Source organism: Cryptosporidium parvum, chromosome 8 (assembly GCF_000165345.1).
Source record: "Cryptosporidium parvum Iowa II chromosome 8, whole genome shotgun sequence".
Lineage (NCBI taxonomy): Eukaryota > Apicomplexa > Conoidasida > Eucoccidiorida > Cryptosporidiidae > Cryptosporidium > Cryptosporidium parvum.
Genome location: NC_006987.1, coordinates 287,204 through 313,261, shown reverse-complemented (window position 1 = coordinate 313,261; position 26,058 = coordinate 287,204). Strand labels below are relative to the sequence as shown.

The 26,058-nt window shown below is 27.1% G+C and overlaps 12 protein-coding genes across 12 annotated transcripts; 3 read left to right on the top strand and 9 right to left on the bottom strand.

Moving 5' to 3' along the window:
- Window positions 1-629: 629 nt before the first annotated feature.
- cgd8_1170 (amino acid permease like integral membrane protein, signal peptide plus 11 transmembrane domain) lies at window positions 630-2,018 on the top strand (the record flags this gene model as incomplete). The annotated part of the gene is made up of 1 exon (XM_627024.1): window positions 630-2,018. The coding sequence occupies one exon, from the start codon at window positions 630-632 to the stop codon at window positions 2,016-2,018; it is 1,389 nt and encodes a 462-aa protein (XP_627024.1).
- Window positions 2,019-2,728: 710 nt separating this feature from the next.
- On the bottom strand, window positions 2,729-4,291 carry cgd8_1160 (signal peptide plus His and thr repeats, signal peptide plus transmembrane domain or GPI anchor, predicted mucin; the record flags this gene model as incomplete). Its single annotated transcript, XM_627023.1, has 1 exon — window positions 2,729-4,291. The coding sequence occupies one exon, from the start codon at window positions 4,289-4,291 to the stop codon at window positions 2,729-2,731; it is 1,563 nt and encodes a 520-aa protein (XP_627023.1).
- A 771-nt stretch (window positions 4,292-5,062) lies between these two features.
- On the bottom strand, window positions 5,063-6,088 carry cgd8_1150 (choline-phosphate cytidylyltransferase; the record flags this gene model as incomplete). Its single annotated transcript, XM_627022.1, has 1 exon — window positions 5,063-6,088. A coding segment is annotated over one exon (1,026 nt), but the record flags the coding sequence as incomplete, so codon positions are not given.
- Window positions 6,089-7,705: 1,617 nt separating this feature from the next.
- On the bottom strand, window positions 7,706-8,575 carry cgd8_1140 (Sec14d domain containing protein; the record flags this gene model as incomplete). Its single annotated transcript, XM_627021.1, has 1 exon — window positions 7,706-8,575. One exon carries the CDS (start codon window positions 8,573-8,575, stop codon window positions 7,706-7,708), a length of 870 nt encoding a protein of 289 aa, XP_627021.1.
- A 46-nt stretch (window positions 8,576-8,621) lies between these two features.
- Window positions 8,622-9,005, bottom strand: cgd8_1130 (hypothetical protein; the record flags this gene model as incomplete). Its single annotated transcript, XM_627020.1, has 1 exon — window positions 8,622-9,005. One exon carries the CDS (start codon window positions 9,003-9,005, stop codon window positions 8,622-8,624), a length of 384 nt encoding a protein of 127 aa, XP_627020.1.
- Window positions 9,006-9,706: 701 nt separating this feature from the next.
- On the top strand, window positions 9,707-11,299 carry cgd8_1120 (HBS1 eRFS. GTpase. (RNA metabolism; translation); the record flags this gene model as incomplete). Its single annotated transcript, XM_627019.1, has 1 exon — window positions 9,707-11,299. The coding sequence occupies one exon, from the start codon at window positions 9,707-9,709 to the stop codon at window positions 11,297-11,299; it is 1,593 nt and encodes a 530-aa protein (XP_627019.1).
- Window positions 11,300-12,948: 1,649 nt separating this feature from the next.
- On the bottom strand, window positions 12,949-13,611 carry cgd8_1110 (ER/lumen protein retaining receptor (KDEL receptor), signal peptide plus 4 or more transmembrane domains; the record flags this gene model as incomplete). Its single annotated transcript, XM_627018.1, has 1 exon — window positions 12,949-13,611. A coding segment is annotated over one exon (663 nt), but the record flags the coding sequence as incomplete, so codon positions are not given.
- A 693-nt stretch (window positions 13,612-14,304) lies between these two features.
- On the bottom strand, window positions 14,305-18,210 carry cgd8_1100 (NRAP like nucleolar RNA associated protein; the record flags this gene model as incomplete). The annotated part of the gene is made up of 1 exon (XM_627017.1): window positions 14,305-18,210. The coding sequence occupies one exon, from the start codon at window positions 18,208-18,210 to the stop codon at window positions 14,305-14,307; it is 3,906 nt and encodes a 1,301-aa protein (XP_627017.1).
- Window positions 18,211-18,567: 357 nt separating this feature from the next.
- Window positions 18,568-19,662, bottom strand: cgd8_1090 (hypothetical protein; the record flags this gene model as incomplete). The annotated part of the gene is made up of 1 exon (XM_627016.1): window positions 18,568-19,662. The coding sequence occupies one exon, from the start codon at window positions 19,660-19,662 to the stop codon at window positions 18,568-18,570; it is 1,095 nt and encodes a 364-aa protein (XP_627016.1).
- A 384-nt stretch (window positions 19,663-20,046) lies between these two features.
- Window positions 20,047-22,035, bottom strand: cgd8_1080 (STXBP/UNC-18/SEC1 syntaxin involved in golgi transport; the record flags this gene model as incomplete). Its single annotated transcript, XM_627015.1, has 1 exon — window positions 20,047-22,035. One exon carries the CDS (start codon window positions 22,033-22,035, stop codon window positions 20,047-20,049), a length of 1,989 nt encoding a protein of 662 aa, XP_627015.1.
- A 239-nt stretch (window positions 22,036-22,274) lies between these two features.
- On the bottom strand, window positions 22,275-23,444 carry cgd8_1070 (actin; the record flags this gene model as incomplete). The annotated part of the gene is made up of 1 exon (XM_627014.1): window positions 22,275-23,444. The coding sequence occupies one exon, from the start codon at window positions 23,442-23,444 to the stop codon at window positions 22,275-22,277; it is 1,170 nt and encodes a 389-aa protein (XP_627014.1).
- Window positions 23,445-23,931: 487 nt separating this feature from the next.
- Window positions 23,932-26,037, top strand: cgd8_1060 (uncharacterized conserved protein; the record flags this gene model as incomplete). The annotated part of the gene is made up of 1 exon (XM_627013.1): window positions 23,932-26,037. A coding segment is annotated over one exon (2,106 nt), but the record flags the coding sequence as incomplete, so codon positions are not given.
- Between the last annotated feature and the right edge of the window lie 21 nt (window positions 26,038-26,058).

Genomic DNA, 26,058 nt, shown 5'->3' with positions numbered 1-26,058 from the left:
CAAAATCAGAATAATTGAATTATGTGCACATTTTACATAAATTAAAGGAAAAATGTTAATTATAACAAGTAAATATGAATATTAAGATAAAAATTCGACCTTTTCTTTCATTCCATGACTAGAATATATATAGAAAATTATGAATAAAATCTGGTTTGGATTTATTCTTTCAGTATTTTACTTTTTTTTGTAAACTCTAGTTTCTTTAACCTTATTTCTTTATAGTAATTTTTCCATTTGGTTGATAAGCAAGCACAATTTTGAGAATTTGGCGGGATAAATAGTATTAATAAAATATATAAATTATAATGCAAAAGATATAATAGAAATATGAGGAGTTGGGCGGGAAATGCTCCCACAAATTAATTTAGTACCGGCGAATATTAAAATTTAATAAAGAAATAATAATATAATTAATTAATGAAATATGTAAGATGTAATATTGTATGAAATAGTGATTTAAAGAAAATAAATATATAATTTATAATAATCTAGTTGATAAAAAAAGAGAAAATTAATCAAGGGTATATTAATATTAATATTAGTATTATTATTAATATTAATATTTTAATTATTATTAGAAATAAATTGGAAAATTATCACTAGTATATAAAGAACTGTTTACAATAATGTTTTCCCACGAGAAGAGTTCAATGTTAACTACAATTTTAATAGTTGTTGCAACTTCAGTTGGAGTTGGATGTTTTTATATTCCAGCAGCATTTAAGAATTGTGGTGCAATGGCAGGATTGATAATTTCATTAATAGTTGGTACATTTTCAGTATTATCAATGAAGACTTTGGCAAATGCAAGTGTGAAATCAGGTGCAGAATCGTATGGATCATTATTATTTATGGCATATAGTGAAGAGATAACAACAAGTTTAAGAATTCAGAGATCGGAAAATCCATTTTTTTCTATACCAAGATTATTTGATTTTCTGGTATTTTTAGATTGTTTATTTTGCATACCATTATTTTTAATTGTTTTATCAGACTTAATACCAGCGCTAATTTCATATTTTGGGTTTGTGAATGACTATTTATTTATGTTTAGTTCAAAAACTGCAATAATATCATTATTTTCACTATTATTCTTTCCAATATGTATTCCTTCAGGATGCTTTAATTGGATTGGACTTACATTTTTATCAGTAATTTCCATTTTCCTATGCTTTGCATCAGTAATTAGCCAATCAATTTCATCAGGTTTTGGTATTAATAATATTATTAAAGAAATTTCAAATATATCTTTCAACAGTAACTCAATTTCAAGTTACTTTTCATTATTGAATATTTGTATTTTTGCATTCTTTGCACAATTCAATATAATTCAAGCAGCATCTAATCTTAATAATCCAAGCAAAAGTAGATTACGTATATTAACAGCTGTAACTGGTATTATAATAGTATTTACATATTCAATAATGTCATTGATATCATTTTCATTTCTTGGAGATAGAACTGAAGAATTTCTCCTTAACAGTTTGACTGATACATCATATTTATTCTTTATTTCAAGATTACTGGTTGTGGTATCTTTATTCTTTATAATTCCACTTCACATATATCCTATGTTGGATGCCCTTACAAATTTTATTGATAATGACTATTTGAATGAAATGTTAGGTTCAAGAAATGTCCAGAGTGGTTTTAATGAACAAGGAATGCCATTGATTAATAACGGTAATAATGTTATTGCTTCTGGTACTATTAATAAAAAAACTACTTTTATTAGAACAAAAACTGGAAGAATTTCATTACTTACCTTAATTTTATTTTTATCATGTATTATTGGTATATGTTTCCAGAATAAGCCAAGTTCACTTGTAATTATGGCTGGTGGATTTGTTGACTCGATTTTTGTCTTCTTATTCCCTGCTTTAATTCATCATAGAGTAATTTATAATAAAAAGGAGAAATTTACTTCAAGCCCAGTCAGATTATTATTTTCATTATTTTTCATTATTTCAGTACTTGGATCAGTAAATTCACTGTTAAAATTATTTTACCACTAGAATCGTCCCATATTTCCAATTTGAATCAAATTTAATATATTAAAAGCTTTATTTTGGCACTTTATATTACAAAGAAAGTAAGCAATAAAATGTGAATTATTAAAAAGAAGGTTTAGTTAAGTTCTTTGAATATTTATAAATTAGCATTGATGATTTTACTTTGTATAAATAAATAATTTCTTTCCTATTTAGTCAATACAATTTTTTTTTCTTACATTTTTTGTATATTTCTAAGCCAATTATCAACCATAAATATATACAGAATATTAGATTTATGTATTCATACGTATTTGCATTTGCATGTACATGTACATGCAATTTAAACGTAATATATTTAATATCCACATAAATAATACCGTTATTGTATTACGTAATATACCGGTATATAAATATAAAAAAATTAATGTGGAAACCAAATTTTACAACTTTATTAATAAATGCAAATAAAAATGAGACAGAATTAAAAGATTGAAGAAAAAAGAAGCATATGAGTATTAATAATGATAATAATAATAATAATAATAATAATATGTGTATTGTTTACATACTACTTAAATTAAATATTAATCAAAGTAATTTGGTTTAAATCTGAAAATGTTTTTAAATTGTAAATTATTATTATTATTATTAATATTTAATCTTTTAAATATTTTTCTTTATGATGTATTTTGAATAGCAAATATTTATTTAATCTCTCTTAAAGAAAATATTTATTGTAGTAAATAAATTGTTGAAATGATTATTGAGAATATGAATACAAAGTTATAGATTGATGAAGAAACTGAAAAGGCTGATCCATCTTTATCAGTATTTTTCTCAACTGCACCTTGTTTGTAGATAATGTGCCCATCAGAATCAAATGTAAATTCATCATCAACTTCTTGATCACTTTCACAAACTCCATTTGGACAACTTCCAGAGTTAGTATTGTTAAGATCAATTTCTAGATTGTTCTGACCAACTGGAAGAATATCAAATGTTGTAATGTTTGCTACCTTACCATTTAATAGTAAAGATCCATTAAATGGAAATTGTTGTGTTAAATTGTTCTTCAAAATAGAATCTTCAACTACACCAGTAAAATTTGTTCCCTTCAATGTATTTGTTAAGTTGGTCAGTCCTGTTAAATTAGTTGTTTCTTGAAGAATAGATAAAGTTTCATTGATTGGAGCCATTAAAATAGCAACTTTTGAATCTAGATCAACATTTGTCAAATTGTTTAAATTATTCTCAATAGTTGTTGTTGTTTGGTTAACTGCAACAGATCTAGTTTCTTTGATTTGGTCTAAAATGGTTGAGTTTAATGGTAAATTTGAAGTTGTAACATTTTTTATCTGTTCAATCGAGTTTAATGTTTGATTTACAATGCTTTTTGTGTTATTTAAAATATCAATACTCATTGTATTGTTGAATGTATCTACTAAACTTGACTTAATTTCTTTCGTCATATTTGTTAATTTACTTAATCTACTTGCTTCTTCCTGGGGATTCACTTCTTCAACATCTTGTGAATTATCTTCAGAAAGACCTCTTAAACGCCTTAAAGAATTGATTCTTGAACCTGGAGCTTCTGTAGTAGTAGTAGTAGTAGTAGTTGTTGTTGTTGTTGTTGTAGTAGTTGTAGTAGTTGTAGTTGTAGTTGTTGTTGTAGTTGTTGTGGTAGTAGTAGTAGTAGTAGTAGTAGTAGTAGTGGTAGTAGTAGTGGTAGTGGTAGTGGTAGTGGTAGTAGTAGTAGTACTAGTGGTAGTAGTAGTAGTAGTTGTTGTTGTAGTTGTTGTGGTAGTAGTGGTAGTGGTAGTAGTTTTATGTGGCTTATATCCATGATGATGATGATTATGATGATGATGATGATGATGATGGTTGTAACCATTATTGTATTCTCCCTTCTTTCCTTTAACAGTAGTTGTGGTGGCATTAGAGTCCTTTGATGCTTCGGATGACTCTTTCTGTGCAATATCGATCTCTTCTCTTTCGCTGAACTTGTCCATCTCCTCATTTGTAAGCCCAAGATTTCTTTTTTTCTTGATCTTTTCTAGGAACTTCTTAAGTGGGTTTTTTTCATCATCTGTATCACTTGAATCTGATGAAGAAGTGTCATTTCTTGATGCTTTTGTTGAATTTATTGGTGGGCTTACATAAGAAGAATTCCCAAATGTGGATTGATCTGTTGAAACTGCTGATTCAGTTGTTAAAATCAATTCTTGAGAATTTACATTTAAAGCTGAAATTGCAAATACCAAAAAGAAAATAATTGCACTAAATAAACTCTTCATCTTTTTGTTTTTTAAAATTATATTAATGTATTTCAGAAACACCGAATATATGCAAATATGTATATAGATAAATATATATAAATAAAAATATATTTATTTATTAATAATATTTGTTTATACTTGAATTACACTCAAGATTTATTTTCTTTATTATTATACTTGTTTTTTCGAATTCTATTCAAAATAATTATTCCCTTGTATTCATTTCCACTGTGGGTATGGTGCAAATTTGCAATATTTAAATAACTTCAGTAGATCTTCCCGCCATTATCGGTCGAAGAGTACTATATCTTAAATTATATTTATAATATATATCTCCTATATACTTTATATATAATGAATATCCACTTTCACCCCTCATTATTACTCGAATTTTTGTTTAGAGATCTCTGATAACTATAACACATTGCTCGACAAATATTAATTCACTCATTGCCATTTAATTTCTTCTTAATAACAAAAATTAAAACAATTAATTCATTTGCTATTCCTAATTTTTTATTATCGATTTAAAAAAAAAAATTATGAAATTAGTTAAAAAAAAAAAAATGTGTGCACTTGCATACCGGTATCAGACTCTTTTTATCCACTAAAAAAAACACGTAAGCATTATCCTTTTTTGTCCACATTGAAAAAAACGCATGCAGGTAAAATGCATGTTTGCAGCCGGGAATTTTTCGAAGAAAGACAGTAAATTATTATAGGTAATAGATATAGGAATAGTAGTAATAGTAGCAGTATATCGTCTACCAAAATGACTAATTAATGCATTTACTTGAAGGAAGGAGATTCACCCTCGGAAATACGATTTTCTCTGAATAACGATCTCATTGGGTCAAATGTTCTGGCAAAGCCTTCAAGATACTTTTTGGAAACTCCTCTCCAAGCATCAAAAGATTTGTGAATTTGATTTCTAATATTATCAACACTCTCGTCGAATGTAATACCTAGTGGCCTGTCAGTGAGAGTCACTTTTGTTAATTCATTAGTAACTTTCTCACCCCATCTTTGAATACCTTTCTTCATTTGGATTTGATTTGCCTTCATATAACCAATATTCAATTCATCTGGAGTCACACCTCTCTGTAAAGATCGATCAATATATTCCTCATAATTCTGAAGAATTCTTACGACTAAATCTGTTGTAGAAACACCTTTTGTTCTTTGAGTAGCTTTAAATTTACCACAGCGTTTAAGCCATCCGTAAATATCATCTTGGTCGTACGAAATTACTGGCTTTTCTTCACTGCTATTACAATCTGTGTTTGATGAATCTTCTTCATCTCTTTTTTTCTGCTTTGCAACATATGGAACATCGTCATGCGCAACAAAATCTATCTTATGTTTTTCAACAAATTTCTCATCAATTACCCATGGACATGGAGATATGATCTCATCCACCCATTTTACATGTCTTAATGTTTCTGTTCTTTCTTGCAAAGTTTGTACCGTTCTTCCTTTTAATCTGTGTGTTTCTTCATCACTTGCTACACCTACTATTAAATGAGTATTTGGATACATCTTTTTAGCCTGTTCTAGTTGTCTCATGTGTCCTAGGTGAAGTAAATCATACACTCCATCAGCGTAAATTCGAATTTTTCTATTCGTATCGCATTCTTTATTATTTTCCTGTCCATCAGCTAAAGTATTTTTATTAAATATATCACTTTTCTCATCATCAATAAAGCTTCCATTCTCAGAACTATCCTCGGTAAGTATTTCACTATTCTTCTTGCATAAATTTTTTTTACATATTCCCTTTATTACTTTTGGTTTAGATTTACAACTCTGTTTCAGTTAGTGTTTTTTTAAGTAGAAAATTAGTATTAATATAATAATTATTCAGTCATTTATATTAAACTTACAATATTTCCTTCCATATTACTCATATATCTAAGACTTTATTTTCCTTTAGTATATACTTATTTACATCCACATATATTAGATTCTTTTATATTGGCTTTCTGACTGAAAATATGCAAGTATTAGTGAAGAACTATTAATCCTCGTAATTTTACTACTTTCCTGATTTACCTTTAATATATATATAAATACATATATATATATATATATATATATATATATTTATTTATTTATTTAATGCTTAATAATCCTTTTTTTCCCTCAGTAAATTATTACATACAACGGTACCTTTGAGCGCCAAATATGAGGGGAAGGGGAAAAGTTGATATAATCACGGATAATATCCATTCACAAGTGGAAAGAAATAAAACTAATAAATATTTACCTATTTATCTATATATATGTATGAATACAGGTAAATAGATAAATATTATATATTTCCAAGCTTTAACATTTTTATTTATGCATATAGATATATTTACATACATAAAGATATATATTTTTAAAAAGTTATTAAATTTCATTGGAATATTAATATCTATTATTAATACTTTTTACTTATTAGACCTATTTTTAAAGAACTTGATTCATACTCAAATTCAATAAAGATATAAATTGTGAAGAATTCACTCTTATATATTACTAAACTCTTCAATTGTTTTAGTCGACAAAATTAAAGCTCCATATATTGCATTTACTGTTTTTCTTAGAATTTGAACATTAGAACTTTCTATTTCACTGAAGTTATTGATAAACTGAAAAACAAAAAGCATGTAAAGTTAACTTACACTATTAATTCTGTGTTGTCTACCATTATTTCTCTTCTTGAATCTTTCGTATTTTTAGATAAAATAAAATCAGGCTTAATACATTCCATTACTATATTTGCTAATTCTTTTGATTTATAATCAATTATAATTACACTAATATAACAAGTTAAAACAATAAATATTTATTATATATATTTGATCTAATTATACTCTTTTCAATTAATATGATATTTTGATTTTCAAAAAAAAAAAGAAAATGTACAAATAGATCACTATTTAAAATATATTTGTTAAAACTTACTGCTTGTTCATATTTATAGCATTCCAAGTATAACTCAACCTTTTCTACCAAATACATATATATTGTGTTCTAATTTCTTTCTTTCTTTCTTTTTTCTTTTTTATCAACTAGTTCTAACCTCTATTAAATTGTGACATAAAGTTTGTGGCGCCAATTATTTGGCGCCTTTTTGCATGTAAATTATGAATCAAAATAATTAATAATAGAAAAAAAATAATATAGAATGAAAAGAATAAATGTAGAAAAAAAGTGTGAAATAGAAGAGTAAAATAAACAGGTTGATTTTTAATTAATTAAAACTATTTAAAGTAAACATATTTTAATCCAATTATTAGTGTTTTATTACAAACAAAAAACTAACTCAAATGCCTGAATTTAATATATAAATTATTCAACTATCATATTGTTTTTGTTGCAACATATTCTATAAATTTAGTATAATAATTAATATAATATCTAAGGGTACTGAGCAATCAATCATTAAATATCATAAATAAAATTTTTCTGAACTTGTTCAGTCTTTATTACATTTTGTTCTTCAGTCCAATATGATCTATCAATAGATTTACATTCTATACTTACACAATTATTAATGAATTTTTTAATTGATAAATCTGGTTTAAATGATAAAAAGAAACTTTTATATGTAGAATATTTATTGCAAGTTTCATGTTGTTGATCATTTTCTTTTTGAATACATAATTCAATATTTGGAACAACAGTTGATCTAGAACAAACTGGGTATAAACAAGTATTTGGTATAAATCCACCCCTTGAATGAAGAATAGCATTATTCATAGGTTTCAAAAGTTTCCAAAGTTCTTCTTCCGTATCAGTAAAAATTGTAATAATTTCTCTATCATATAATAATGAAATAATTGGCTCAATAGAATACCATAAATTCTCTTTTAAAGATTTTGATTTGTGAATTATTATTGTATTAATTAATAAAGGAGAATAAAAATCTAAAATTTCTGAAATTAATCTCATAAAAGATTGAAATTCCACTTTACAAGTATAAATCCCCATTTCACTAAAATCTAAAACTAATGAAATATGAGATATAAAATTCTTTTCTTTCATTGATATTTCTGAAAAAGAATATATTACTTTTTCTAATTCCCAAACAATCAATTGTCTAAGTTCACTGATTGATCCAAATGATAAAGTTGTTTTCAAATGTAGATCAACTACTCTAATATAAAATACTGGTTGTTTATCATGTTTAAGACCAATACCACTCCCTAGAACTTTTCTAAGATTATATATCAGAATTCTTCTTCTATTTTCCTTGATCATATTTAATGTTGATTTATGTTGACTATTATTTGATTCAAATATAGCATTCATTCCATCCTAATATTTTAAATAAGTAATAAAAATGTAATTATTTCATTTACTTTATTAATATAATAATAGGAAAACTTACCTCTACTAATTTCATATATGTTGAAAATCTTGTAAGTTGCATTAGTATACTGTCTTTTGTTAATGCAAAAAAACCTCTTAAAAATAACATTTGTTTCAAGAAATCAATTATTAAATATGATACACCATTTCTTCGAATTATTTCACTTGCTAATAAACAAATATTTTTAGTATATTGATATGATAATACATTTTCCATATATATTGTTCGATCAGGTTTATATTGATTTAATATTTTTGAGTGTTTCTTTTTAATTTGATCAATTTCTACTGAATATGATTTTTTCACGAGCTTTGCCCAATCATCCAATGCTAACTCTATTCTATTTGATCTTTTATTTATACTCTCCATTTTTGTATTAACTTTTTAATCAAGTAAATCAAAGTTTTTAAACTTTATTATCATTCTAAGAAATTGTATTTATTATTTAATTAGTTAATTTTAATTTATATTAATATTTCTAATCCTAAATTTATATTAATAAAAATTTATTTATTTATTTGTTTTTTTTTTAATAAAAATACTAATAATTATAATGCCGGTACTCTGCATGCATTTTTTTTTTAATATTTACCCCTAAAATTTTTTTAATATAATTTTTTTTTTTTTAAAGTCTAAATTATTATTCTTTAATTTGTGATTATTTTCTCTTATAAATCCATTACAAATCTATAACTAATATAAATTTACTTATAAATATATACAAATTTTTCAATTTTTACTTTATCTACTTGTTAACTTCCATTTTCATAATATCTTTTTTTCTTTCTTTCCCTCCATGCACTATTCAATGCAATAATATTAAAATTAGACTTTACACCGAACCGGCGCCAAATGTTTGGCGCCGACATTTGTTTAAAATAATATATTTATTATAATTACGTTATTAAAGGTAAAAAAAGAAAACAAGATAAAAGTGTGGAATAAAAATCAGTAAAAAAAGAAGAAAGGGTGAATGAAATATAGAATAATACAAATCTATAACAAAACCAGAGCAACATAATTATCTGTTTATTATTATTATTAGTTGAAGAAACTGTCAATAGGTGACAATGGCACGTACACGATCAAAGTATGTGGAATTGACAGATGATGATTATTATGATGCCTATGACTCTGATTACTATTCAGATGATGATGATAATGTGGCATATGAAAGAGAAACAATAACAAAAACAGTAAAGACAAAACCTACAGTACAAACAGATAAAAAACATGTGGCTAAACAAAATCAGGATAAAGGAGTAAAAATTCAGATGAAAAATGAAATAATATCAACACCTACAATAGATAATTACAGCTGTGTAGTGTTAGGCCATGTTGATTCTGGTAAATCAACTTTGATGGGTCATTTATTTGTGAGTTTGGGACTAATTAGTGAGGGAGTGATGAGAAAGTACAAGAAAGAAAGTGAGATCATTGGAAAAGGATCTTTTGCATATGCTTGGATATTTGATGATTGTGATGATGAAAGGGAAAGAGGAATTACAATCAATATATCAGCTAAAAGTATGATGATTGAAAAAAAACTTGTTACAATATTGGATGCACCAGGACATTCTGAATTTATACCTAACAGCTTTTCAATATCAATGTTTTCTGATAATATTATTGTAGTTATTGATAGCTCAGGATTTGATTCAGGATTTCAAAAAGGCCAAACTATTGAACATATTATTTATTCACTTCTAGCAGATGTATCGAATATTATTTTTGCTGTTAATAAATTGGATCTATGTAATTGGGATGAACAAGTTTATTCAAATATTGTTAATACAATAAGTAATTATATAAATTTAGAACTTGCTGATATTAAAAATGATTCAAATATTATTTTTTTACCAATAAGTGCATATCATGGAGTCAATATTCTTAATGATAAAAATAACACCTTTCCCAAAGAACTTTCTTCTTGGTATCAAGGGCCTAGTTTGTTTGAAATTCTATCAAGCATTAATCAAAGTTCAAAAAGATCTATACCACGCCCTATTGAATGTCATTGTCATAAAGAATCTAAACAATTTACTTCTTTTTCTGCATGTATTCTAGAAATCATCTCAGTATCTTCATCTGAATTTAAAGCATCATTATATATTGAATATGGTCAACTTAAAGTTGGTCAATCTTATCATGTACTCCCTTTCAGTGAATCTGTTAAATGTAAAGCTATTTCTATTCATGATCATACATACAATACATGTAATGGACCCATTTATATCTCTTCTGCAACATTTAATTGCAATATTCATCCTAGCATTGGTAATATTATTGTATCAACTATTTCTTCTAAAAATAATACAAGACGTAATAGTAACACACCTATTACATCTCTACTTTCAAGTTTATATCCAATACAAATTTCCACAAAACTTAAAGTAAAATGTCTTAAATTCTTGAATGAAATTCTTTTAAGTTCCAAAAATATATTTTGGAATGTTCCTGGTCAATCTTTTATGATTTATTACCATTGTGAAGCTTCTCCCGCCATTTTACTTAGTGTCAGGGATGACATATTTTATTTTGAAACTGAAAAAGAAATTGTTTCATATAATAAATGTTCATGTAATGATAATACTAATCTAAGTAAAGTCTCAGTTCGATTTTTTGGAATCACCGTTCTTATTGGAGAAATGATCTTTCATTAAATTTTTTAATTGTTTAATTAATTAATTAATTATTATTTTTATTATTATTACTATTATTATTATTACTATTACCACTGTTATTATTGTTATTCTCTACTACATTTCTGCATGCAATCTTTCCCGCCTAAATCGCAAATTCTTTCTATAAAAGCGGTTGGGGGGTAATCATTTATAATTTTAATAATAAATTTTGATTGTAAGAAGGAAATAAAATAAGGATTTAAATCATTAATTAGATTCATTTTTTTAATGGTCTATTTCATTTATAAAATAATTGGTTAATAAATTATAGATTTCTTAATTTTTCAGCTTTTTACTTTTCCCCACAAATAATACAAGTTATCAAGTGATTACAATAATAGTTTTTCTACTTCACATTCATTCATATTAATTTCAGTTCTTAATATTGAATTTATATCTTTTCTTTGCATTATTTCTTATTGGATTTTGAATTTCTATTTAAGAAAGAAATGGTAATATAAACAATTAATGCTTATATTAGTACATTTTGGCTATATAATATATATTATATATAAATCTAATAAATACATGGAAAGATAGAAAAATAAGCATATTATTAATTTTATGGTATTTCAATAAGAATGTCTCCGAGGACTTTAAGGTAAGCTAAGATGTGTTGACTTGAATAATTTACCAAAATTTCTGACTCATAATAATTAATAATAACTATTTCCAGAGTAATAACTAAGTTAATTAAGATTACTTCAGGATCCTTACAAAGTGTTGTAAAGCAATGTTTTAAAGATTCATATAAAGGTTTGTTTATCTAAAATTTGTTAAATATTCAAATATAATTCTATCATTAAAACTTTAAAATTGATTTAGATGGTATTAAAGCAATTCGATCTATCAATTTTGGAAGTAAAATGACTCTTGGAGAAGCAAACAAAATCCTAGGTACCGAATTTGGGAAGAAGTATTCTGTAGAAGATATACAAAAGGTAAGTGTTGTAGTTTATAATAAATATCATTATATCAATCTCTTCTGAAAGTTTGTATAACCAAATTTCTGTTGAAATATGGTTCAAATCTTTCTCAACTAATAAAGAAATTTTTAAAAAAATGTATCTTCATATATTGGCATTATTTCTAACTTGAATTATTCATATTGTTCTTTAGATTGCAAGAAGAATGCTTGAATTGAATGAAGCAAGTGGAAAATATAGAGGATCTCCATATATACAAGAAAAACTTATTATAGCTGAAAAACTTATGTTGGACCAAATCATCAAAAACTCAAAGATTTAATATTGAAAATATACTTTTTAATTAGAGTGAACATGAAATAATAGGTCACTAATTCTTTCTCTATTTTATTCAACTTTGTCCAAATTAATACTAAGTAATATATGTTTTTACTTCTCTTCCTTTATTTCTTCTTTTTCTCTTTTTGATACTAAAAGAATGAGATTCTTAATTTATACTCAGTTTAGATGCTAATTGGAAGAGAAAGAATATTAAAAAATAGAAAAAAAAAAGCAGAGGATCGTGAATTTGACCTACACTCCGATGCCTCCCTCCCCCCTCCCCTCACTTATCTGAAAGTCTTCCTTAGAAATTCATCTTATTTATTCTACTTATACTCAATATTCAATATATACTGCAGAAAATATAAATAATTACATGAACTAAATCTCAATAGAATAAGGAAGTATCAATTTCTGGCCATACCATTTACTCATTGCATAATAGTAAAAGAAATCCACATAAATTGCTGTTTGAATTAGTCCTCCAATCCAGCCAACCCAGTTTACATAATGTTGAGCATAGAAACGGTAAATCCAGTTAAAAATATAAAATAATCTATAAAGTCCCATAGTTACAACATAATTTGATGTTAAATTTTCTACTTCTCTTAATTGTTGTAAAAGTACTAATTGGGGCAAAATTGCAACAGATTCAAGCCAGATTGAAAAACTCCATAATATCTCAGAAACTATCCATTTTTCAGAAGTAATAAAACCCAATAATAGGGCTGGTAATAATAAATATTTATGATATGGAAAACTATCTGCATTTGAATCGTAAGTTCTACTGATTGGAATTTGATATCTCATTAAATATATACAATAACTAGTACTTGCAATAAATACAACTTTCATTAAAGTATTATATACTGATACAAAACTCCATAATAAATCAATATATCTACTACAAAATACTATCAAATAGATTTCCTGCATCTTACATGAAATACCCAAACAACTCTTACTCTTTCTTAACTTTTTTAAAAGAAGAAAAATGCTCAAAAGGTGGAGCATATCACCACACAATCTAAACCCATTCATTTTCTACCAAACACTTACTTTTCTATATTTATATATAATATCCAAACTTATTTACACTATCCTAATATTACTTAAATTCTTTGCACACAATCTTCTACAAACCTTCTTATTTACTTGATCTTTTTTCTTTCCCACTAAACTCCAATATATATTTATAAATAAATGTTTATATATTTATGTATATTTATTTATATATAAATATATTTTTAATACTAATTTTTCAAATATTAATATTATTATTATATTACAATTATTAACTTTTATTATTATTAACTGCACTATTATTTAACTTAATGATCCATTATATAAAATTATATAAATTAATCTGGCATGAGGCGCCAATATTTTCCCGCCGCATGTGGGAAACTTTTTTTTAATTTATTGATTATATCGGTTAATTTCAATAGGGGAAAAAAAAAGATGAATTAAGATCAAATTTGAAAGAAAAATAAAAAAAAGGATTCGTTGAATAAGATTATAGAAATAATATATTTAAATGAATAATATAATGAAAGAAAGTAAAATTGGAGTACAAATCGTAAAATTGACAGATTATTCCTATGGACTAGTAATATAGCGATTAATATTGAATTGATTTGTTTCTTGTTTTTTTTTCTTTTTCCTTCATTATCTCTCTTTTTCTATCTATCTAAAATTATCCAAGTAAATTAAGTAGTTTGAAATTAAAACAAAATCCTATATCTGTATATCAGTGATAAAACCAGAATATCTACTCCAAATTGTACTTAAAATAAGAGGTAAATTAGGTATTGTAAAAATATTGTAATTTCCAGTGGAATTATTAGAATAGGAAATAATACAACCAGGAAGATGATTCTTTCTTTTTTTATTTTGACTTTCAGTAATTTTTGAAGGAAAGAATTGACTTGTTCTTACTTTAAGATAAATCTTTTCTGGATAAGGAAGTACATAAGAATCATAAATTATATCAACTTGATGATTCCAAAGTGATTTAATTTCCAATATAAAACTCTCAAAAATCTCTTTAGCAACATTATAAGGTGAAGCTTTGATATTACAGTTACTTAATAACTCTTGAGTAGAATTCAAATTAACATATTGTTTTTTAAGTGCTAGTACATTTGAAGATTTAAACTTTTTTGATTGAGGATTAATAAGACTCATATAATCTTGTTGAAGACAAATAATAATGTCATTTTTAGGCTGAGTTAAGAATGATGATTTAATCTCTTTAATTGGCAGATTGAATGAATTCTGATAAACAATAATATTAATATATAATTTTGAAAAATGAACTAATCTAGTAGAATTATAGAAACTTGGTAGTTTAATCAACAAAGATTGTGGATCATATTGTGATGATACATAAAAAAAATTCTTTGGTAATTTATGCTTTTTAATATAATTATACTGAATTGAATGAATCTGATCAAGCTTTTGAAATTCTGAAGTAGAAATTCTTTTAATTTCAGAATCTTCATTAATTTGAAAATCAAAATCTACAATTAATGGTTTTTTTTCCCAATCAAATCTTGAAATTAACCATAAAGATCTTAAGAATCCAGTAGTAGAAGTACCGGGTACCTTATATATAGAATTCATTAGATCATTATTTGTATATACATAAGCAGCAACATGTTCTAAGAATTCTTGAGAATCTGGGATCTTATTAACTGAGGCAAATTGTTTTAATTTCTTAATAGTTTGTCTTAAAGAAGGGAAATAATTACTTAGATTGAGTAATTTTGCTCCAGTTTGTGTTTTCCACCACAAATTACGTAATTGGGAAAGGTTTTCCTGTGGAAATTTAATATTTTCTTCAATAACTTTTTCTGACATATTTTCAGGTTCAATAGTAATTTTTGCAATTTGTTCTAATTCTGTTGGATGAAATATACTAATTCTAAAAGTGATATCTCCTTTCCAATATACATCTAAAAATGGAGCAAAGCCTTTTAAATCAGGATTATCGGTACCTTCTAAATAATTATATTCTGGTATAATATCAGAAGAAATAGAATGTAATTCTCCTAATTCTTTTTGTATTGATAATAAAAATGCAATTTTAATCTTTTCAATAGATTCTTTTGTTTTTGGCCATTTATTAGATTGTTCCATTTCTATTACACATTGTATTTCTTCTCCTTCTCCTTCATTTAGATCAGAATTTAAGTTGGTATAAAATTTCATAAATCTCAAAATTGAATTGGATGATTGAATTGATTTAATACTTAAAGGAAGAGAAGTTAATCCAGTAATAATAGATTTAAAGTTGGAGAATTCTTCATGTACATTTTTTTCTCGGCTTAAATAAGGATTAATAGATCCAAAAGGTGTCATAGAATAAGTAATATTATTATTATCTTTGGTACCTGTTATTGTTTCTGAATTTAATTTAACTTGTGGGAGATGTCTACTTAATGTATATTTTAAAATATCTTCATTAATCCCTTTATTTGTAATAAATTCATTATTTGAATCAATTTCATTATTCCAAATTAATGTTTCTAATACGGTACCGTCTCTAAATCTTCTTGTCTCAATTTTATCATTACCCCAAAATTCTTTAAATAATTTTGCCTCAAAAGTATCAACAAAAGGACCTTTATCTATAGATCTTGTAATTTTTGAAGCGAATTGAATACCAATAATACATCCAAACTTTTCTTTTGAGACTATTTCTCTCAAATTTATATTTTTGACTCTATCGGTGTAGCTTCTAATTAAGATTCGTCTCGTGATCTCAACCAAATTTGAACTCTGACAATTTTCCCAAATTGAATCAAAATTTCTCTTGATAGTTTTTGGATTTGAATCTTCACCTAGACTAATTTCTTTTGGAATATTGTTATCTGGTGAAATTAAATAACTAAGTTGAATATTATGAAAAGAATTTGGATAAGATATCATTATACAAGAATCAAATTCCAATAATGTAAGCATTAAAGGAGTATCATTCAAAATCTTATTTTGATCATGTCCTTGAACTCTTAACTTATTATCAAGCTCAACTCCAAGACTAAATATATCAGAAATAGTTTCAGAATAACCAAGAATTTCTTTATTGTCAAAAAGTGACAAAGTTTTATTTAATATCTCAGGTAACTCCTCCTTGAGTAAATCTTGACATCTCCAAAATACATTATATACTTGATCTTCTTCATCTGTTAAAATAAAAACTTGGTTTCCAATATAATCTCTATTAAATAAATGTAATAAATTCGTCCTCTTAAAGTCTTTACCTTGTACAAATATTTTCTCATAATATTTTGGTGATAATTCGCCAAACACGTAATAGGTACCGGGTTGATCTTTATCTTGAGATTTCCAATTTGTGATCATTTTTTGTAGAGTCATTAATACAAGCTTAAATAATTGTAATGAGCTAGTTTTTCTTGAATTTAATACATCTCTATTTAATTCCAGAGTATGAAACAAAAGATATAAGAGAATTTCTTCATCAAACTGACCAGAAAGTCTAAATTGATCATTAACTTTTAAGTGATTCCAAATCTTCCATCTTATACACCAAAGTTTGAGAAGTAGGAAAGTATCTTCAAGCATAACAGAAGATAAAACTTCATTAATAATTTGAGATAATTTAAGCATTTGATTTTTGGTATTACTCAAAATAGCCCCATTATATTGTGGTGTTGGTGGTAAAAAACATGAATTTAATTGATCTTGATAATATTTGAAGGTATCGTAATTCATAAAACTCCTTCTTACGCAATTTCTATATACTGAGATAGAATCTTTACTCAATTTGGATGATTCAGGAATACTTGGTAGGATTCTGAATCTAAATTTTGATAGAAATAAATCTTTCGACTCTTTACCTGATTTTAATACTAATACAATTGAAACAACTGGAATATACCTTAGATCATACAAATAGTCAATTTCTATTTGAATTTCCTTGATTTGATTGACTGACAAAAGCGTAGGTAATCCATTCTTACCCATAGTTTGAAGATCTTCCTTAGATAATAATTCTCTATTTATCATTTCTGCCTCATTTTCTGCAATGTTTTGTATCTTATTATCCTTATTTTTGCTAAGTAACTTATGAAATAAGTCCATAACTAATGCTCCCCTCTTAATAAAATAAGAATAGTTAGTATAATCTTTGGATTCTATCAAGGATCCTGGAAGATCAAAAACTAAATCCACAACAGATTCCTGATTAATAGCAAATTCCACGTTCATTAATCTTATCGGACTCTTTAATCTTAAATTGCTTATGGGAATATTTTCTCCCAACAATCCTTGAAAGGTACCGGACAATCCAAACTCCTCATCAAGTTTCAAAATATCTGCAAATAGCATTGTTTTACTATTCTCTCTAATAGTACTCTTTAATGGAGTCTTAAACTCTAAATATCCCACCTTTTTTAACATAGAAACAATATAAGGCAAAGCTCCCAATACCATATTCTTAGATTCTGTCCCATAATCCTTATACTTTTGAAGAATAATATTTAGCCTATCTTGTAATGCAGAATCCAAACAACTAACTCCAATAGGAGAATTTAACTCAAATATATCATTTGCATCCTTTGCATGCTGTTTGTACCTCTGCCTCACCTGTCTTTTATCTTGAGGCTTACTTTGCTTCATTTTCCAACCTTTCAAGCTCTCTCTATACTTTTCTAACCTTATAGACTTATCGTATAATAATTATGGTCTCAAAAACTATTAAGCTTAATTGAAAATAACAAAATTATAAAATTAAAGATAAAGGAGTTAAAACTAAAAAAAATACAAGAAATCTATAACCTTTTGTCTAAATTCCAGTATTCTTTTCAATTAAGATTATTCTCCTTCGTTTTAGTTTCAAGCTATTTCCTAATTAGATTTAATTCACTAAATTCAGTTTTTTCTTGACATACAGTAGCCCGCCAGCGCCAAACACGCGCCACATGTTGTTGACTACATGCATTATATTAAAATATAATGGAGAAAAGAAAGTAGAAATTATTTACTTTTTCGGTCAAACTTTTTCTTAAACCTTTCCATTCTGGTTTGAATACCAGTACTATTTTCTGCATCAGCTGAATCTGGATCGTTGGACTCATGTGTACTGTCTTTTTTCTTCCTCATTTTGAGGTTAAGCTTCTCTTTAAATTTTTCAGTTTTACTAATTTTACCTTCCTTTGGTGACTTTTCACTATTATTTTTGTCAGAATATGAAGCATTAACATCTTTTGTTATTTCCAATTCTTTATTAATTGGTTCACTTTTCATAGTGCTTTTAGCACTAGGAGATTCAGAATTAAAATTATTATTGCTTTTACTAGGTGTAACCATTTCTGTCTTATTAAAAACATTATTTGATAGACTGTTCTTTACATTATAAGTCTTAGAATTTGATTTAACAAAAGCTGGTTTAGTTTCCGAGTTATTTGAATTATGAGTTTCTATTACTGTTGCAACATTTGATTCATGCTCAGATTCCACTACATTAGTATCACCAGATCTTTTGCTTTCAAGCCTTTTTTCAGCAGATTTTGATTCATCACTTACGTTGTAATCGCAATTCTTTTTAAATGTAGGGTCACTAGAAAATGTTGAAAGTAATGCTGCTCCTTTGTGTACATTTACTAGTTTATGCAAACCTAATATAACATCTTTATTTTCCACTTTACAAAGTTCAGAAAACTTCTCCAGCTTATCTACAGATATATAAATATTCTCCAAACAAGATTCTGCATGATCTACATTCTTTTTAATATTTTCCAAAGATTTTTCTAGCTCAGTAAGAACTCCTTCAAAAGATAATTGAACATCCATTAAACTTGAATTTGTAGGCTTTTCACTTGCTTGCTCTATCTCACTATTGTCATTTGCTTTTAAATCAATTTCTGTGCTAAATTTAGCAGAATCCACCTCAATATTATGTTTTTTTGATTTTTTTTTATTCTTAGGAAATTTAAGTCTACCTAATTTTGTCTGACCCTTGCTTTTATTATCTGCAGTATCAGAATTATCTGAGTTTGAGGTCTTATTAAACCCCAATGCATGCAGAATATCCGCTCCCATTCCGGATCCATCACTACTTTTTCTCCCCATTTTTAATCAATTTTATACCTCTCTCTTAATCTTTTTATTTGATAATACTAGAATTTGCTCAATTAATATTTCCTTATTTTTTTCTCTCCTACTATTATCTTTTTTTCTCCTTATTTCATCCAATTTTACACATTGAATGTCAAATAAGATCTCTAGACCTTGCTTATAAATTTCGGGCGGCAAAAATTGCCCGCCATGGCCATTGCATATTTGCATGTGGACAAAAAATGTAATATTAATTTCGAATGAACTGATAAATCTGAATTAGGAAATTAATATTTTTACTTAAATATGAAACAACACAGTGAGTATAAAAGTAATTAAACTAAACTTTGATAATGTTATTTATTAACTATTTAGTATTTATTTTTAATTGTAATTACTTTATGAGTGTAGAACTTGCCTTATAAGTTGAGTAGGAGTAGTAATATTAATTCCTCCAATATAAATATTTGAATTGGATTCATTCATAAGTTCGTAAACGCATCTAATTTCGGGAAATGTAATAGACCCTATCACAAATACAATCACAAGTTTGTTTTTTAAAGAATACCTAGGAATAGAAGAATGAGATTGTATTTGGTTCAAGTTTCCAAGCAAGTAATGTGAACCTTCATTAGCATAATATTTACTGATGCAAGGAAATTCTTCGTTAAAACTATTTTGATTAAAACTATTATAAGAAATTAATGAGTTGTTTCCAATATTGAGTTGGCAAAGAAGGTGATAGATTATTGTCTTTATTAAAGGCTCAAATCTGGAAAGATTGATTTCTATATTTCTCAATCTTTGTTTATAGTATTTAACTCTTTCTTTATTATTAAGCTCGTATTTGTGAATATGTTTTCCATTTCCAGCTGCAATATCATCAAATGAGTTACACAAGCCAAGTCCAAGAAGTTTTTTAAGTACAATTTGATCGTTATTCGAGAGCCTTCCATGCTCAATTAATTGATTCAAATCATCATTATTTATTCCTGTATAATGCGAGATATATAGTAAGATCAATCTAAGTTTGTCATTATTGTTATTAATTATTGGAAATTCTCCTTCCGATTTTCCCAATGCAGATTGATCCAACACAGTAAGCAGATTACTTCTTTGCTTATTTGCAGTTAAGGATTTCCCATCAGAATCTAACATTGTTGTAATACATTGCTCAATTTCCCCTATTGATGTAATATCATTCTTCTTTAAAATATTAAAACATTCTCCGATCAAACTAATATGTGTCCAGTATCGGGAAAGAGTTTGTTGATATTGAGGAAGAGTTCTAACTGCTTGTATTGTCTCACTTGTTGAAAAATTTGACCCTTTATTTTCCCCTCTATGGATCTTTGCAGTAACATTATTATGAGTAAACTTTAAAGTTTCATCCGTAATTGCCTGGTTTACATTTCCAATATGTTCATGCCTATATAATACCCATTTTGAATCCCTTTCATCAAGCACTGCCTTCTTTATTTCCTTTTTTCCTCCTGTACTAGAGACTTCGTACTCATATACATCATCCATCTTTTGGTTTTCGTCCTTATTCTTCAAGTTAGTGTTGTCAAGTCTAGTACTTGATAAAATGTTATAATGATCAGGATTACTAATAGATACTGGAATATTCAATAAATCATAAGCTAATGCTTGATAGTGATAATCATGTATATACAATGGAGCAGTATCAAAACTTCTATCTAATAATAATATTGTACATTCTTCATTGCTTTCGGCTCCTCCATTCTGCAAGTAATTGAGCTTTTCAGCCAAGTTCTTACATTCTGTTGACACTTCTACTCTTCCTGATGCTTGATATCTTATTACTGGCTTACTATTAACTCCAAGAGTCTTACATAATGTATTAATTCCAGACATAATTTGTTGTTGAAGCTTTTCAGAAAGATCAAGACTAGTTGTAAATAAACCATCAATATCAATGTAGAAGGTTCTGCTATCATATGGAATAAAGTCTAAATTGACTTCTTTAAAAGCTAATAACTTCTTCAAAAGACCTTCGTGATTAGAAAGTATATCAAAACCTGCCATTCTTTCTCCCCTAAAACCAGTAACAAACAAATGAGCTGACCTATACATCCCTTCACCTTCAAAATCTTTCTGAATCCGTTCAAGATTTCTCTTCTCGTTTGTTACAAAGTAAATACAATCCATTTTTCTTAATGGCTGCCTTTTTGAATGTAACTGCTCGACAATGGTAACTCCTGCCTCAATAATATCATAGAATGAACAACATGAGGAAATTACTTTAAGTGTAAATTGATCAACTACCATAGTTAAATATCCATCACTTCCAGAAGCAGACATTGCACGTACCGGTGAAATGATCTCCTCTATGATCCTCCTCTTACAATGATTAAGTAAACTCATGTCTTCCTTGTTGAAATTTTGGGAGAAAAAAGAAAAACCAAAAAAAGTGTCATACACAGTTTCTACATGATATCATATGTAATAAAAATGACCAGTTATTTAATCAGCTTTTAAATTTTCTATATCGAATAATTCCCCTTTTTTTGACTAATTATTCCTAAAATTATACACTGCCTCCAAAAGTGTGGGGAGAAACTTTGAGGCGCGCAAATCATGCGCATGCACCACGTAATTGGCATTTATGCAATTTCTAATTTTGAGTTAATTTTAGAGGAAATTCTTTGTAAATTAGTGTTTTCAAAATTATAATTAATTTTTTCATGTTGTAACATAAGAGCTGCACCATAGTATGATCTGATAAAAGGAGAAATGGGGGGACAAGTAACGAAGAAATGATCTGCTAAAGGTTTTAGTATTTTTTCATTTGAAATTAGTTCTCCAAGTTCAGAAGAGACTCTTCTTTCAAAACCTGGTACGGATGCAAGCCCGCCACAAATTAATATATTTTGAGAAAGCTCTTTTCTTGTTTCAATATTAGAATTTAATAAAACTTGGATGATTCCATCTAAAACAATATGATGAATGACTTCTGAATTGGGAAATGCTTTATCTCCAAAGAAAATCTCGAATGGTTTGGTTCTGGTATTTTTATCAACAACTAAATTAATGTATTTATCTTTAACTATTAAATTCTCATATGTAAAATCTGTAATATTGGGATTACTTTCAATATTATCGTTAAATTCGTGGTTTACTATTCCGCTCTGAAAGATAATATCATCCATTAAATCGTTACTTATTTCTTTAATTATGTCTTCTTCTGGTTTTTCTTTATATTGAGAAAATAATTCATTCATAAATTTCTTCTTAAAATCATCATATCCACAATTAATTATTTTAACATTATATTCAATTGGATATCCATCGTAAATAGGACAAACTATTGTCTCATTTGTTCCTATATCAACCACTATTCCTGTTTTAAATCCTGTGGTGAAAAGACTTACTATTGGCTCACTAATTCTCTTAACACCAGGAACCTGATAGTTCTCCAATAGAATCTGTTTAATATAATTTGAAAGTTCTATTGGAAAAAATGGTCTTTCTAATAGTATTACTGGATAATCCTTAGGATTTGACATCAAATAATCAGTGTACAACATACGTATCAAAGAACTCCAGCTTCTTTTCCAGTTTATGGGATCTTTAAAAACTGTCACATAATTTGATTCTTTAGAAAAATTTGTATTATCATTTTCTGATATTTCTAATACATCCACACACTTAGAAAAGAGCTCACTTGTCTGCAAAATTACAAATGGTTCCATTTTTTTAGAAAATCCTGCTTTTACATGCCGTCTTCCAAGTAATATTATTATATAGTTTTTATTTGTTCCTATTTCATCCATCTTCTTATGCACCTTTTCCCACTTCTAGATTATCTTTGTTATTAGTTAACTATTTTTGTCTCACACACAATTTCATGCTAATTCTGCGTTTTCTTTCCTGATTTTTATTATAATTGAAAATATATTAATATATACTATTAATTAAAGAATTTATCAATTGAAAACATATTAAAACAAATGGCGCCAACTATTTTGAATTATTTTTTTTTAATCCAAATTGTAACTAACAAAAAGGAAAATTTAATATATATATCTATATTTATATATCTAAAAAAAAAATTCATCCTTTAATCTAAACATGAACAAACCTTAACCAAAAGTGCTCATTTTTCTCCATTCTTAACTCTCTTCATCTTTTCTCGTTTTATTTTAACCCTAAAATTTCTTTACGCCTCTTACCCTTGTAAAATTAAAGATACATTCCCATTTAGGCGCCAGACATGTCAAATTTGACACGTAAGTAAATAAATTATTAATAAATATTTAATCGAAAGTTAAAAGAGAACTTTCATTTGAAGGACTTCCTCATCAAAATCAGGAAATGGAAGTTCAAGCTGATGAGTTATGTGGAGGTGAGATAATTATTGATGGAGAAACAGAAATTGACGATTTATTACTTGCATCCAAGTTCGCAGAACTAGAAAATTACAAGTCTGCTTCCATTCTATCTGCGATAGATTCTTCAAGAGGTAGGAAAATACAAAATGAGAAGACATCCGATAATGTTGATATTATCTTAACAGATGATGAGTTGAATAATTCTGAAGATGATGGCTATGAATCCAGCGAAAATGAGGATAACGAGATTAAGGAGTTAATTAGGAAGGAGATGATTTACCGCCATAAAGTTTCTGAAGTTCATGAATCTAAAAATGAAATTTTGGGTGAGAAGCTATCTGATGATTATTTATCTCAATTTGGTATTATTCTGGATAATAATAAATGTACTAAGAGTACTTTATCTGATATTAGTGAATGCGAAAATGAGATGGCAGAATCAGAAGAAGAGGTGATTAAGAAAGGAAAGCATAGTAACATAAGAAAAGATGGTCAATTAGACAACTTTGAAGAAAAATTAAGCTGGCTACCAAATATTGAGATTTTGGATATGCCAGAAAAGGTAGATCTTACTCTTCCTTGTGAGTTTGTTGGAGAAATTTACTCCATTATTGATGACGGAGCAATATTTGGCATGGAGGGAATCTTTATAGTAAAAAGTGACCCATCCACTATAATGTTAGATTTGGGATCAGTTTTATGTTTGGAGGATAAGACAATAGTAGGAGCAATTATAGACACATTTGGTCCAATTTCATCTCCATTCTACGTCTTATCTAAACAAAGTAATGTAAATAATGACTTACTTAAAAAAGGTACCAAAATATATTGTGATCGTAGACATTCTACTATATTAGGTAAGGCAGGTAAAATACAATGTAGTTATTTATCAAGTACAAGCCATGGAAATAGGAAAAGTACAGTATTTACTTCAAGTACATCAAAATCTCCTTTCTCTAACAAGGAGTTTAAAAAAGACCCTAAAACTAAAGTATCAAGTGCTACTAACTCTAATATGAAAGATGGTTCTTCTTTAAAACCTGAAATTGAAAATGGAGAAGTTATTCCTGATGGATATGATGAAGATGAAGATGATGATGATGGACAAGAAGAGAGTGGTGATGATATTAGTGTTAATTTAAACGAAGTTTCAATCAAGAAGTTTGTAGAAAAGTATGATAATTTGGGTAATATTCAAGAATCTGCTGTTGAGGATTCTATTACAAATAATATCTCACTTAAAAAGCAAAAAGAATATCAAAAGAAGCCTAATAACAATAACCAGGGTCACTACATTAAGAACAAAAACAATAGAAGAGCATCAAACCAAAATCTTACAAACTCAAGTGGAAAATTTCAATACAATAAAGATAAGAACTTTAATCGATTTAAACAATTTGGAAGCGGAAATATTTATGGACAAAATTCCCTTTCTAATTTTGACCTAAGCTTAAGAAAAGATAATCACCAAAATCAAATAACAAGACGAACTTCAGAAACTGAATTTGGTTACAATCAAGGCAATTTATTATTCCAAAACTTTCAAAATAACTATTCACAATTTTCATATAGTGCCCCAAATAATGCATATATTGCACAAGATATTCAACAAAATAGGGGAAGAATTCCATTCTATAACCATAATAATGGACATGACTTTACCGCCTCTTTCCATTCTCAGACGCAAGCGCAACAAATGTACCCAAATTCAAGTCAAAATTCACATATTCATTCACAATACTTTTCACATTCAGATAAATTACAACTACATCACACGCAGTTACCGTATCAAAATGGAAATCCAAATCAAATGACAGCAAATTTTGAAGGTAATCAATATTCAGTAAATAATCAATATAATAATGGAAATGGAGGTTTAAATAATCCATACATTTACAATAATAATAATAACGGCGCCAATTCCAATTTTGCATGCGAAAGTGGCACCGGCAATGGAAATTTTATGAGCATGGGCGTGCATCCAGGTTCGATTCCTGGAGGTCCAAATTTTCCGTGTTATGGGAATAAATATTAAACAAGGTGATGGAGAGTAGAT